The sequence below is a fragment of the Helianthus annuus genome, chromosome 14, assembly GCF_002127325.2.
Source record: "Helianthus annuus cultivar XRQ/B chromosome 14, HanXRQr2.0-SUNRISE, whole genome shotgun sequence".
In the NCBI taxonomy this organism is placed as follows: Eukaryota; Viridiplantae; Streptophyta; class Magnoliopsida; order Asterales; family Asteraceae; genus Helianthus; species Helianthus annuus.
The window spans coordinates 111,470,994-111,484,271 of NC_035446.2; the positions used below are offsets into that span (position 1 = coordinate 111,470,994).

Below are 13,278 nucleotides of genomic sequence, written 5' to 3' on the forward strand. Positions count from 1 at the left end.
TTTCAATTAAATAGTATATTTTATACATTTATTTTGGGCTATTCATGAGTCGAGTCGAGCCAAGGCAAGCTTGGGATCGGCTCGATTATAAATCAAGCTGGCTCGGCTCAGATTTGACATCGAGCTGAAAATCTAAACTTGTGCTCGGCTCGGCTTAGCTCGATTTTAAAAAGAAAAATTAATGCATAGTTATCAAAATTCAGTAGTCTAAAATATTATTAAACTAGGTTATAGACCCATGTGTTACATGCGTTTGAGGTTAGAAAATTAGAAAATGAAAGGCTTTAAGATAATCATGGAATTGATCGCGTTCTTTGGAAAAAAATGTGTGTTTGAGTTTATATAAACTTGAATGAGTTTTTAAAAATAAATATGTTATTGTTGAGGTTTGTTGTGTTTGAAAGACATAGCAACTATAAATTTTGAATTTGTTTATATTTCATATTATTTCTTGCATCACGCATATTAAATATAAATTTTGATGTGAATACATATAACCCTAATATAAACTATACATACAAAGTTAACGAAAAATATAATATTACTCATTTTAAATGATGTGTTTAGAATTTTGTTTTTGAATTCAAAAAGATTTGTATATTTTATTTCAAATTAATATTTTGTTATTTTAAAAAGTGTTATCAAATAGAAGATGGAATGGAATTAGTTTATTATCTAAGATTATATATATAGTTTGTATATATGTTTAACATTTGTGAAAATGATAATAACAAATTATAAACATAGGTTTGAAATTTTATGTTACATCAAATAGTGATGGATTTACATATTTTTGGTTATCTCATCTTCTTTTGATAAGTATAATTTTAGTTATTAAAATAGAGATATTATATTAAAGTATAGGTAAATAGATAACTAATATTAAGAATTAAGAATATTGAAGAGATATAATCATAAATGTAAGATTATTTTAATATATATATATATATATATATATATATATATATATATACTAGTCACGTACCCGCGCGATGCGGCGGGAGTGGCAATTTACAATAGTATAATTGTTTACCGTTAGTTTATCCGTCGTCTCGTGATATATTGTATAGTACTTAAGTTAGTTTTCTTATTCGTGATATGATGGCACTGGTTTTTCTGTTAGTTTATCGATTCTTTGGTGATCTTCTACAAGAAGAGTACAAAACAAGGAAGTAGATGTAATTAAAAACAAGAAGAGTTCAAAATCGTCAAGTAGCTGGACAAAACAATAAAAACAAAATGTGGGGAGTCTCTTGTATCTCTTCCTGTTTTACCAATACATCCGTTCGCTTATGACTTTCTTGCATCTTCTCCTCTACTGTACCAGATTTCAACACATAAAAAAAATGTTAGACACTTACAGTGATTTAAAATAGTAATTAAAAGGTAATTTCTGGAAGCAAATAAGTCACAACATCTACTAACTTACCTTCTTTTTGATAAGGATGCGATTAATTAATCACGCAACACTTCCTGGTAGACAACATTTGATGTGTAAACTCCGCGTTGTTTGAATTCTTTGGCGAGATGTACCAACACCTTCGTACTTTGTCTTGAAATCCCTCTTGATAACGCGACATAAAGTTGTCCATGTGAAAATACAGAATCCGGTAGATAAATACCAACGTTCGGAATTGTTTGACCTTGAGCTTTATTAATCGTCATGGAAAAGCTAAGTCGAATTGGAAATTGTTTTCTTTTCAGCTTGAATGGGAACATGTCATCTTCAGAAAGGGTTAGAGGGATTCTTGGCAAAAAAACTCTTTTTCCGGCATGTTGACCAACTGCAATTTCCGCATCAATAACATTTCGCATGAAACCCTTACATATCAACCGCGTGCCATTACACAGGCCATGTAATGGATCGATATTACGTAACAATATTATTGGGCATCCAATTTTTAAATGAAGCTTATGAGGCGGCAATCCACTAACATTTAGCGAATTTAAGAACTCGACCGGATAGAAGTTGCGCTGATCGTCTTCAGCTTCATCAAAACTGTAATAAACTTTTTCCTCCCCTTGAAAAATTTCAATCATTTGATTATTAATCTCGTCAACACTATCATTTTTAGTGGACAATATTGCTCTAGAGATTATATAATCTGAAGAATATACATTATCTTCAATTGATGGAAAGATGGCATGGATCAATTCTTTTATAGCGTTTTCTTTGTTGTTGCACTGAATTGTCATGTCATCGGGTATGCGGATATAGTTTCCTTCGATTGGTTCTTCAGTTCCATCGCCGACTCTTAAAAGAAATTTAGAAAACCATGGATCTTTCAGCGCTCTCATATTTATGGTCAACCGCATCTTCTTAGTCAAAGACCAAAGAGGTGACATTCGTACGCTGGAGTCTACAATCTGTGCTCGAGTGCCACGTTTGATAACCGGCAACACCTGTCTGAAGTCACCTCCCATAACCATTATCTTTCCACCAAATGGGAGACTAACACCTATAATGTCTTGGAATGTACGATCGACTGCCTCTATCGCTTGTCGTTTAGCCATCGACGCTTCATCCCATATGATTATTTTGGCAGAGCGAATCAGTTTAGCGGCCCCACTCTGTTTTTTAATATTGCACATTGAATTATTTTCAAGATTAAGAGGAATCTTGAATCTCGAGTGAGCCGTTCTACCTCCTGGCATATTATTAGCCGCTGCACCTGATGAAGCTGTTGCGAGAGCAATAAGACCACGTGACCGAATTTCAGCAAGCAAGGCAATGTACAAAAATGTTTTTCCAGTTCCACCTGGACCATCAATAAAGAACACGCCTGGAAGATCATTATCAACATGCATCATGATCTCATCAAACACATTTTTTTTGGTCCGGATTAAGTGAATGTTTGGCACTCAAGTGTTCAGGTTCCAAAACAATCCCATACTCTTCTTGTAACTCACGATAACCTGCATCTTGTAAGTTAACATCGTCAGTTATCTTAGGAAGGTCGAATTCATTGAAATTTTTACCCATGGATTGTACCAAGACACTTATTTCGGTAAGAACCATATTTTGAACTCGTTCTATACTTTGACAGTGTAACCGATGATCTTCAGATAGTGAATCAAAGTGGTCATTCCATAACTTTCGAACATCTCCAGGTTGGCAAAAAATCATTATGGTCGCAAATAACCTTCTAAGAGCATTGGGAAACTGAAACGTAGAGGCTTCTTCGAGACATTGTGATAGATATTCATCGTCTTCTATTAAGCCTAACTCAAGAGCTGCTTTCCGAAATGTCGCACACCGTTGACCATTAACTGTGCAAAGATGTTCGAAAGAAGTAGGCCCTCTGACATTTGACAAAAGTAGGCGTAAGTAGTACCTTTCTCCTTCGGCTGGATTAGCGGAAACGATACGACCTCTTTGTTTTTTACCGAAACGACGACTCCAACGGCGTGTGCTTCCATTCCAAGTATAGTGTTTTGGAAAATCTTTATACAAATGTACCCTTGCTGTTTCATCGTTTCTATTCTGATCAAAAAATGCTGTTAGCATGGTTCTCTTATCCCTTTCCCTATCAACAATATTAGGCATCAAGTCATCATCTCTAAATCTAACCATCTGATTATTTGGGAGATGAAGTTGTAAGGCTAGAACAGCAGGAAAGATTTGAGAAAGAGAGAAGGAAAAAATTCGCCACATAGCCTCTGGGGGCGATATGTAGCGTGCATCTTGAAATCTTTTTATCTCATTAATAACAACCCCTGGCTCACTTTGATCGACTTGAATAACCTGTTTGTCATGTCCTTTATAAACATACTTGAAAAGATATTTCACAGATTTTATACTTGAGCAAACTTCAACATTCATGTGGCAGTTAAACATCATCAAAAGCCTTGGGTTATATGGGACCACCCATCTATTATCAAGTGTTTGTCCTCGTAGGTCCACTTCTATCCCGGTGTCTCTCCTTCGATACAACGGATACGAATCTTCTCCTTGTGTCGTCTGTTCGTTAAATTGTCTAGGATAGTGAAAACGACAAATTTTAGGATCACCCTGCATACAAGGACTGCTTGATCGTAAATTGCCGCAAGGACCGTGAATCATGTGCTTGACAACCATCTCATGCAATCTGGGATGTGTAGTTTGTTAGGAATTTCAGCACACACAACCTTATCATAATGGTCCGCGTTATTGATCTTGTGTTGCGGGTACATGATTAGGAGAAAATGTGCGTGCGGCAAACCCCGCTTTTGAAATTCAATGACATAGACGTATGACTTAACTTCCCCGAGGACATGTTTCTTGAAGAGTTGATCCTTAAGATCTTCTAATTTAGCCCGGAACACTCTTGAAACAAGGTCTGGACGATCTGTAGCAGTTTGACCAACATGTAAGTTATCACATATCTCAGGCCACTTAGGATTACATGTCATTGTAAGGAATACATCAGGCTTGCCGTCGTCTTGAACTAACGTCATCGCATCTAGAAACCGACGTCGCATGTCGCGAGGCCCCCCGATGAAAGATGCAGGCAACACAATTCTTTTCCCGACTCTGTTTGCATGAACCTCGCCAGTATTGACGCAATCCACAATACCTTGGTACAATTAGGCTCGAATTTTTTCCTGGTTTCTCTCACAAAATTCTAAGCGTGACGTCTCAATTTTGATGTAAACATCAACCACAAACTGCTGTAGCAGCCTACCACCGAACAAAAGCAGATTATCGGTAGATCGAATCTGGAACTTGTAACAGTAGTACTCTCGCATAGCCACGGTTGTTCTACCACTTCGTGTGTTAGCCTCTGAACGATGAAGATGTATTAAAAACAAACAGTTAATAAAAATAAAACGCATTACGCTATTTTTATGATCTTCACTTAAAAAGGATAACAAATTGTTGGTACCTTCCATTTCTCCTTCGATGTTGTCATTGTTGCGAACCTCATTGATTGATACTCCTTGACGTGGTATGTTAGCATGCCAACCCGACTCACCATTAGGAAAAAATAAAGGATACGACAATGGATCGTAACAACTGAAGTACGGCTGAATAGTTTGTCTATATTCAGACCTACAGTACACTACAATACTTCGTTTATACGAAGTGATATTGTCATTACCTTCAACCCAAATACCAGCAACCTATATAATTGTGAACTATAAGTAAGTAAAATAAGCAATTATATTAAATAATTGCAATTAATATAATATATTATATATACCTCCGATGTCGTTGGTCGGTTGTACACCCTTTGGTCAAGTTCAACCGAAGTATTCAAAGTGACTCTATAGTTGTCCAGAGGTCCTAGTTCCGCAAGTCTTCTAAATGTATCGACATATGGGTTTGTAGAAAGAACGCGTGTTAAAATCTGAGTAATACGCCGATCAAGATTTGGCCATCGGAGTCTGTGATCTAACTCAGTATCAGGATCGTAAAAATACAACTGCAAGTACCTAGGAGTCCCATCCCTCGGAACTAATTGGTCGATTCTGTGATATATTCCTTTATGTGCACGAAAAGTATATACGCCGTCTCTCATATTGTTCAATGTATCATCCAATGTCACACCCATTGAGGCAAAAGAAAAATTGGTGTTATAAGCACGGATGTTTTGCCTAAACAAATCTCCAATTTCATCTTGAGACGTGAAAAGTCGGTACAATTCCTCTGGAATTTCTAAGTTTGCTAACACGGTTTTCCCACTCATACAACAAAAGGTATCAAATTCAAATTGAAATCGTTTTGCTCCACAATTAGGACATGCGGCTCGTTCCTTTAAAACACGATGCTCTCCAGGTACACCATTGTAAACAAAATTATAAGGATCATCTTCTACGCTCCCATGTTGGAGGGAAGGTTGATCAACTACTTCAGCAAATTGGGGTAATAAAGTACGCGGATGAATTTGAATACCTAAAAAAATTGGTGTATTAAGTAATGAAGGTTGTAAAAGATGTCAAGTTCGAAAAAGAAATCTTTGTTAAATAAATAGAAACCTCGTGATGTTCTATGCCTGACTACGTCAATTACATCATCTATCGGGGTTTGGTTGACTTGACTGCCATTTGAAATACGCATTCCATTATCGTTTGGTGTATTAGAACATCCTTCATTGTACTCCTTGCATTTTGTAGTAGAAACACTTGAGGCGTTCTCATTTGTTGTTTGTAGAAATTGAGTAATATTAGTTTGTAAACTTCTTAACGGTGTCCTTTCTGTTGACCTATTATTCATTAAAGATATTGATGAAGCACTTTGGGGGGCATCACCACTCCCAAATTTAGATACTTTGTTATTTTCTTTGCGTGCAGCATAGTATCTTTTTTGATACTCTTTTCGTTTTTCAGCTTTAGTAGATGCACTCGAGCTAGAAGCATGATTTCGAGGGTTTGAGAGTCCATTAGTCATTGTAAATTGAAAAAATGACAAATACCTTGCAAATTAAATAAAAGAGAGTTATCATAGATGATGAAATTCTCAAATCATAACAACATTCCAACACATAACTTAGAGAAAAACAAACCGAAGGATAACATTGAAATACATAATGATAACATTAAAATACATGACTTAAACGGAATATCATGACTTAGAGAAAAAAAAAACACAAATCCTTAAAACATTGACATACATAATGATAACATTAAGTGAAAGCCAATCTAAATACTTGGTGAAACAATGGTCTGCACAAACACCGCACCCTTAAAACCTCAAAACCAAGAAACGGGATAAAAACATTCGAAGGGCTTCATATCCATTTCAATTGTAAACAACTTCCCTAATTTAGTCATCACAAACCAATTACCATTTGTCACATAATGTGTTATATCGCACCACAATGACAATGATATCGGGGGGATCGGAGGACATGATAAGACCTTAATCCAGTAATCCCCTTGTAGTGTCCATAGGTCAATTGTCATCTCAAACATGCCAGTGCTAGCAAACATGTGAAGCACATTTTTTACATTAACTAAAACACCTTGAACCATTCCATTAGAAGGAACGGGTGGAAAGCTTATCTCCTTGAACTGCTCCGAATTAACATCAAAACAAATCACCACATTCGTACCTCCAATCCAACATTCGCAAACAGTGAAATATAGAGTACCACCACAAAATGTGCCAGCTGACCAATTGAAATGAGGGCTTAGGTACTCTTGTCTTGTTATGAAAGGAATATTTCTCCAAGAGTCTACTTCCCTAGAATAAACATAGACACCAAGTACACCACTCCTACGCTTTATATGCAAGACCTTGTAATCATCGTCAGCGTCAACGTACAAACCAATGGCATCAAGGTTATTTATATAGAATCCATGAGAATCAGGGGTTGACAAACGCTTGAAAGCAGTAGTTGTTGGATTCCAAAGAAGCAGCTCGTATGTATGATTCAAGCAAACACACAACAATCCGTTCAAATGTGAAAGTATTGAGACATCATTATTTTGGTGATGGAATGGAAATGTAACTGTTGAGCTTGGACCATAGTCATTGTTATTAGAGATGATTGGACGAACAGAACACGTTAGGTCGTCAATTAGTAGAACTCTCTGGTTAGATGAAACTACTGAGCGAGAACAATGTATCTTTACGAAATCTTGTGTTGACAATAACGCATACCATTGCTTACATACACTCTTAGAACGACCTACATCCTTTGCTGGCAGCCTCGTTAATATCTCAAACACGATTGTATGAGTAGGAAGGTCAGCCATGGTTATACCTTCGTTTAATACAGATAATGATTATTTAGTTGTCCAATCTAAGAAGATTATACCTTGGTGATAGATTATAAATATTTCTACAATTACATCAATATGAGGGAAACAAAAAGCAAAACACGAAACACCAAGAGAGACTTTAATATTCAACAACTAAACAAATAACAACACCAAATGTTTCTAACTTAAACACAAATTGGATAACGATCCATAATTTACATATCCCGTGCCTCGACCATATCCGGTTCGTACGTAATCGTACTCAACTCCGTAGACTTCAAAATATTAACTGAAATAACAAATAAAATATAACTTTTATTAAACTACATGAGCCATTAGATCTAACTAATTATTAGAATGTTCATGTGTAAAGCATAACATACTATCTGGTAGATGAACCAACTTGAGACGTGATACATATATGATGGACCTTTGTTGCACGGCTCGAATGGAACGTATCACATCGGAAGGCTTCAGGGCAGACAAAAACAATTGTATTGTGTGACCACTGTATATTACGATTTTGGGTTAAAGTTCTTCTAATAATAATATTTTCTTACATATAACGTAAATATTATGTTTGTAATATGTTAATAATAAATAATAACGTACGTCTTATCTTGAAGAGAAAGTTCAAAACAACATCGATCACGTTTGCCTTCTATTATTCTCCCAACCACATCTAAAACCAAATCAGTTAAATCGTATAGACCATATGTAAAGTTTTATATATTTAATAAAAATTATAGATAGAGAATTAATATGTACCAACAATATCCATTTGAGGTCTCCTGTCATGCTTCAATTCTATAATGGAAGGGACCAATGGATATAAAGAAGCACCCCTTGGAATCGTAAGCGTAAGTGAAGAAAGCTTTGTATATTCATTGATGACAATTTTCTTCTCGGACCAAACTAACACGTAATTCTGGTACTTTGGGCACTCAAGATAGTTGAGATTCTCAATTTGGAAATGATTCAACGAAAAAAAACCACCCATCAATGACGCGTCATTATATTTGTGTATCAAATTTTGTGGGACGAACGCAACAATTTTTTGTCTCTAAAATGAAAAGAAATTTAGTGGTGGAAAAACGCTTATATAACACAAAGTAAATTAAAATAATGTTCTTACGTGTTGATCAAGAAATATAACCACTAATCTCTTTCCATCGACGTCATGCCAAATAAACTCCACCTTAACAAAGATTATATTATACCATGCTCTATCATTTGTCAATGATGAAAATTCTTCAACGGAAAAATGATCAGACATATCCTATTAAGTGTTCAATATTAGTTAACTAAAAAAATAAAAACTCCAGAAATAAAATTTAAACTAAAACATGATTAAAATTAAACAGCAACAAATTTAAATTTAAACTAATACATAATTAAAAGTTACATAATTAAGATTCAAACTAATTCGAGAAAAAAAAAACTACAGTCATCATAAAAGTTGTTCTAAGGTTCCCAAACCATTTTTTCATCCAATGGTGGTTCGTAAACCGCCCCAGGGTCAGTTTCGTACCCTTCAGCCCAGGTCGGTAGTTCTTGTGTTTGACTGTAGTTTTCCACATAAGGGGGGTTTGAAGGTGGAGGATGCATAGGAAGTATAGGAGTGTTTGGCAACGGACGATGGCACCCCTCAATTTGTAGTCCACCAAATTGTAGTTGAGCGAAGGTATAGTCATACGCCCAATTCAACTCTTCATCCGTCCAACCAAATGGATCATCATATTCAGGGTTTGACAATGGAGGTGGGGTTGAAACCGAAGGTGGGGTTAAAACCGGAGGTGGGGTTGACACCGGAGGTGGGTTTGAAGTTAGAGGGTTTGAATCAGGAAGGTTTAAATAGTTTGTTGATCCTAGTGATTCAACGGGAATTGGATAACCACCGCCCATACCTCTCAATTGATATGTGTTTGGAGTGATTTGTAAACTGAAAAATACACATAATTACTATAACAATCAGCTTTGTGAATACAGTATTTTTTTGAATACAGTATTGTTTTGAACACAGTATTGTTTTGAATACAGTATTGTTTTGAATATACAGTATTGTTTTGAATACAGCTTTGTGAATACAGTATTGTTTTGTGAATACGGCGTTTTATTTTGTTTTGAATACAGTATTGTTTTAAAAAAAATTCCTGTAATGATGAAGGAAAAGATCAAAATATAACAGAACAAAGTAAATGAATGAAAAGATCATAATTATCACAAAACCATGACACATATCAGTCCCAAAAATGAAGGAAAAGATCAAAATATAACAGAACAAAGTAAAATCAAAACTACAAAAACAATTTACTATAATTTACACATATACATAATAACTATAACAATCAGCTTTGTGAATACAATATTGTTTTAAATACAGTATTGTTTTGAATACAGCTTTGTGAATACAGTATTGTTTTGTGAATACGGCGTTTTATTTTGCTTTGAATACAGTACTGTTTTAAAAAAAAATCCTGCAATGATGAAGGAAAAGATCAAAATATAACAGAACTAAGTAAATGAACCTAAATATCATAATTATCAAAAAACCATGACACATATCAGTCCCAAAAATGAAGGAAAAGAACTAAGTACATAACAATTTATCTTTTCACTATTCCATAACAGAACTAAGTACACATATCACAAAACCATGACACATAACAGAACTAAGTAAATGAAAAAATATATCAAAACATCCCACAGAACAAACTAAAATAAAAAGTACATAACAATTTATCTTTTCACTATTCCATATCTAAAATTGACCTAACTATCATAATTTTCATTGAACTACAACACTTATCATCCCCAAAAATGACCTAAATATAATAAGTATCACAAAACCATGACACATATCAGTCCCAAAAATGAAGGAAAAGATCAAAATATAACAGAACAAAGTAAAATCAAAACTACAAAAACAATTTATCCTTTCACTATCCCGAAAAATGAAAAAGTATATCAAAACATCCCACAGAACAAACTAAAATAAAAAGTACATAACAATCTATCTTTTCACTATTCCATATCTAAAATTGACCTAACTATCATAATTTTCTTTGAACTACAACACTTATCATCCCCAAAAATGACCTAAATATAATAAGTATCACAAAACCATGACACATATCAGTCCCAACAATGAAGGAAAAGATCAAAATATAACAGAACAAAGTAAAATAAAAACCACAAAAACAATTTATCCGTTCACTATCCCGAAAAATGAAAAAGTATATCAAAACATCCCACAGAACAAACTAAAATAAAAAGTACATAACAATCTATCTTTTCACTATTCCATATCTAAAATTGACCTAACTATCATAATTTTCTTTGAACTACAACACTTATCATCCCCAAAAATGACCTAAATATAATAAGTATCACAAAACCATGACACATATCAGTCCCAACAATGAAGGAAAAGATCAAAATATAACAGAACAAAGTAAAATAAAAACCACAAAAACAATTTATCCGTTCACTATGTCATATTTGAAAGAACTTACAACATTGCAAGAGGGAGATGTGAAAAGCCGACAAAAATTTTAAAACCTTGATGTGAGAGCCGAGAAACAACGCAAGATCCGAATGCAAAGAGTTGATATATTCTGAAATCGAAGTAAATAGAAGTTGTTAAGTTGATGTTTTGAAAGTAGGATTATTCAACTGAGATAAACTTACAATTTCAGTTGAGTGTAGTTGAGAGTTTGTAAAGTGTGAGTAGAGTGTAGATATCTCTGGATTATTTATAGAGACTGAAGGAAGCAGTGCTGTCTTTCAAACAGTGTATGGAAGAGTGTTGATATATTATAGAGACTGCAGCAAGCAAGCTGTCTTTCACACAAAAGTAAAGTGTTGCTTTTTCCTGTAGATTGTACTTCCCTGCTTTTGGCATCCCTTTTTGTCAGATGTGTGAGCATTGAGAGAGAAAGCAGATGGTGATCCGTGTGAAGTCAAATGGACGGTCCCGATCTTGATCCCTTTTTGTCTGTAGCATAAGTCAAATGGGTTGAGAGAAAGCAGATGGTGATCCGTGTGAAGTCAAATGGACGGTCCCGATCTTGATCCCTTTTTTTCTGTAGCATAAGTCAAATGGGTTAAGATCAGTTAAAAAACAAAAAGCATAAAAATAACAAAACACATCAAAAAACAGAGAATATAGTGAAGTTTATATTCTCTCAGTAGCATAGCATGTTAAAAATTAATATTCAAGGCTTAGAAATTACCAAAAAAGAGCGAAAAACCGACTGAATTCGAATCTCAGCCCATTCTTGACACTAATGCTCCGTTAGTTCTCGCAAAGTCAACCATCATAAAAAGAAATCAAGTATTAGTAAAGATTTGATATTAGTTATAACCAGTACACTATTAACTTAAAATAAATTTAATATAAATCACATTTTGTCAAGTTGCAAATATAAAAACCTTTATTATAAACAAAAAAGAAAAGAAAATTGATGAATGATGATAAACTTTACTTTACCTCTGATCAAAAAACAGAGAATATAGTCAAGTTTATATTCTCTCAGTAGCATAGCATGTTAAAAATTAATATTCAAGGCTTAGAAATTACCAAAAAAGAGCGTAAAACCGACTGAATTCGAATCTCAGCCCATTCTTGACACTAATGCTCCGTTAGTTCTCGCAAAGTCAACCATCATAAAAAGAAATCAAGTATTAGTAAAGATTTGATATTAGTTATAACCAGTACACTATTAACTTAAAATAAATTTAATATAAATCACATTTTGTCAAGTTGCAAATATAAAAACCTTTATTATAAACAAAAAAGAAAAGAAAATTGATGAATGATGATAAACTTTACTTTACCTCTGCTTGAGTGAGCATGAGACCACTAAGTGAGGGAACATTCTGCATATGAAGCCCCCATCGATTCGAATGAAGCAGCGTTCAGCGTCGCCAAAGCCAATTCCGAGACTCTCCAAGCAGATACACTTTCTCCGGCAGCCAGAAGATCGGAGTGAGCTTGTTCTGTAATAATAGTGATCGTGACAGTCGTTAACCAAAGGTATAACTAATTAAATTCAGATCCTAAAAAAAGGTTTCCTTGCGAGTTGCGAGTGACATACCTGAGTCGATTCATCACAAAACACATGCGAAAATCCTTCGTAAACCTCAGATTTCGTCCTTCGAACATCCGTCAACCGCTTCACCTGAAAAGTAAGAATCACAAAAGAACATGGTAAGATATATAACACTCATTGCAACTTATCAGAACATCAAACGGATCCCTTGTTCAAATCTGTGGATCCCTTGCCAGATAAAGCTGGTGATACATCTCATGAAACCCTAGATCTGCTCATCGAACATCCCACAGAACAAACCAAAATCAAAAATACATAACAATCTATCTTTTCACAATTCCATATCTAAATGACCTAAATATCATAATTATCACACAACCATGACACTTATCAGTCCCAAAAATGAAGGAAAAGATCAAAATATAACAGAACACAGTAAAATCAAAACTACAAAAACAATTTATCCTTTCACTATGTCATATCTGAAATTAATCTAACTATCATCACCAAAAATACAAATTCAAATATCACAAGACTT

At 34.5% G+C, this 13,278-nt stretch overlaps 3 protein-coding genes and 2 long non-coding RNA genes across 5 annotated transcripts; all 5 read right to left on the bottom strand.

Annotated features, from left to right (window-relative positions):
• Window positions 1–1,455: 1,455 nt before the first annotated feature.
• Window positions 1,456–2,811, bottom strand: LOC110907144 (ATP-dependent DNA helicase PIF1-like). The gene has a single exon (XM_022152168.1). The coding sequence runs from the start codon at window positions 2,809–2,811 to the stop codon at window positions 1,456–1,458; it is 1,356 nt and encodes a 451-aa protein (XP_022007860.1).
• A 7-nt stretch (window positions 2,812–2,818) lies between these two features.
• LOC110907143 lies at window positions 2,819–4,063 on the bottom strand. The gene has a single exon (XM_022152167.1). It carries the CDS (start codon window positions 4,061–4,063, stop codon window positions 2,819–2,821), a length of 1,245 nt encoding a protein of 414 aa, XP_022007859.1.
• A 2,609-nt stretch (window positions 4,064–6,672) lies between these two features.
• Window positions 6,673–7,680, bottom strand: LOC110907142 (F-box/kelch-repeat protein At3g17530). The gene has a single exon (XM_022152165.1). It carries the CDS (start codon window positions 7,678–7,680, stop codon window positions 6,673–6,675), a length of 1,008 nt encoding a protein of 335 aa, XP_022007857.1.
• Window positions 7,681–7,783: 103 nt separating this feature from the next.
• Window positions 7,784–8,596, bottom strand: LOC118486303. Its single transcript, XR_004878360.1, has 3 exons — window positions 8,455–8,596; window positions 8,299–8,368; window positions 7,784–8,194 (listed from the first exon to the last, which is right to left on the bottom strand). It is a non-coding gene; the product is annotated as an uncharacterized LOC118486303 (long non-coding RNA).
• Window positions 8,597–11,206: 2,610 nt separating this feature from the next.
• LOC118486304 lies at window positions 11,207–12,088 on the bottom strand. Its single transcript, XR_004878361.1, has 3 exons — window positions 11,922–12,088; window positions 11,377–11,683; window positions 11,207–11,303 (listed from the first exon to the last, which is right to left on the bottom strand). It is a non-coding gene; the product is annotated as an uncharacterized LOC118486304 (long non-coding RNA).
• Between the last annotated feature and the right edge of the window lie 1,190 nt (window positions 12,089–13,278).

Coding starts and splice junctions, on each gene's coding strand:
- LOC110907144 (XM_022152168.1), bottom strand. CDS start 2,811: ATGATGCATGTTGATAATGATCTTCCAGGCGTGTTCTTTATTGATGGT.
- LOC110907143 (XM_022152167.1), bottom strand. CDS start 4,063: ATGATTCACGGTCCTTGCGGCAATTTACGATCAAGCAGTCCTTGTATG.
- LOC110907142 (XM_022152165.1), bottom strand. CDS start 7,680: ATGGCTGACCTTCCTACTCATACAATCGTGTTTGAGATATTAACGAGG.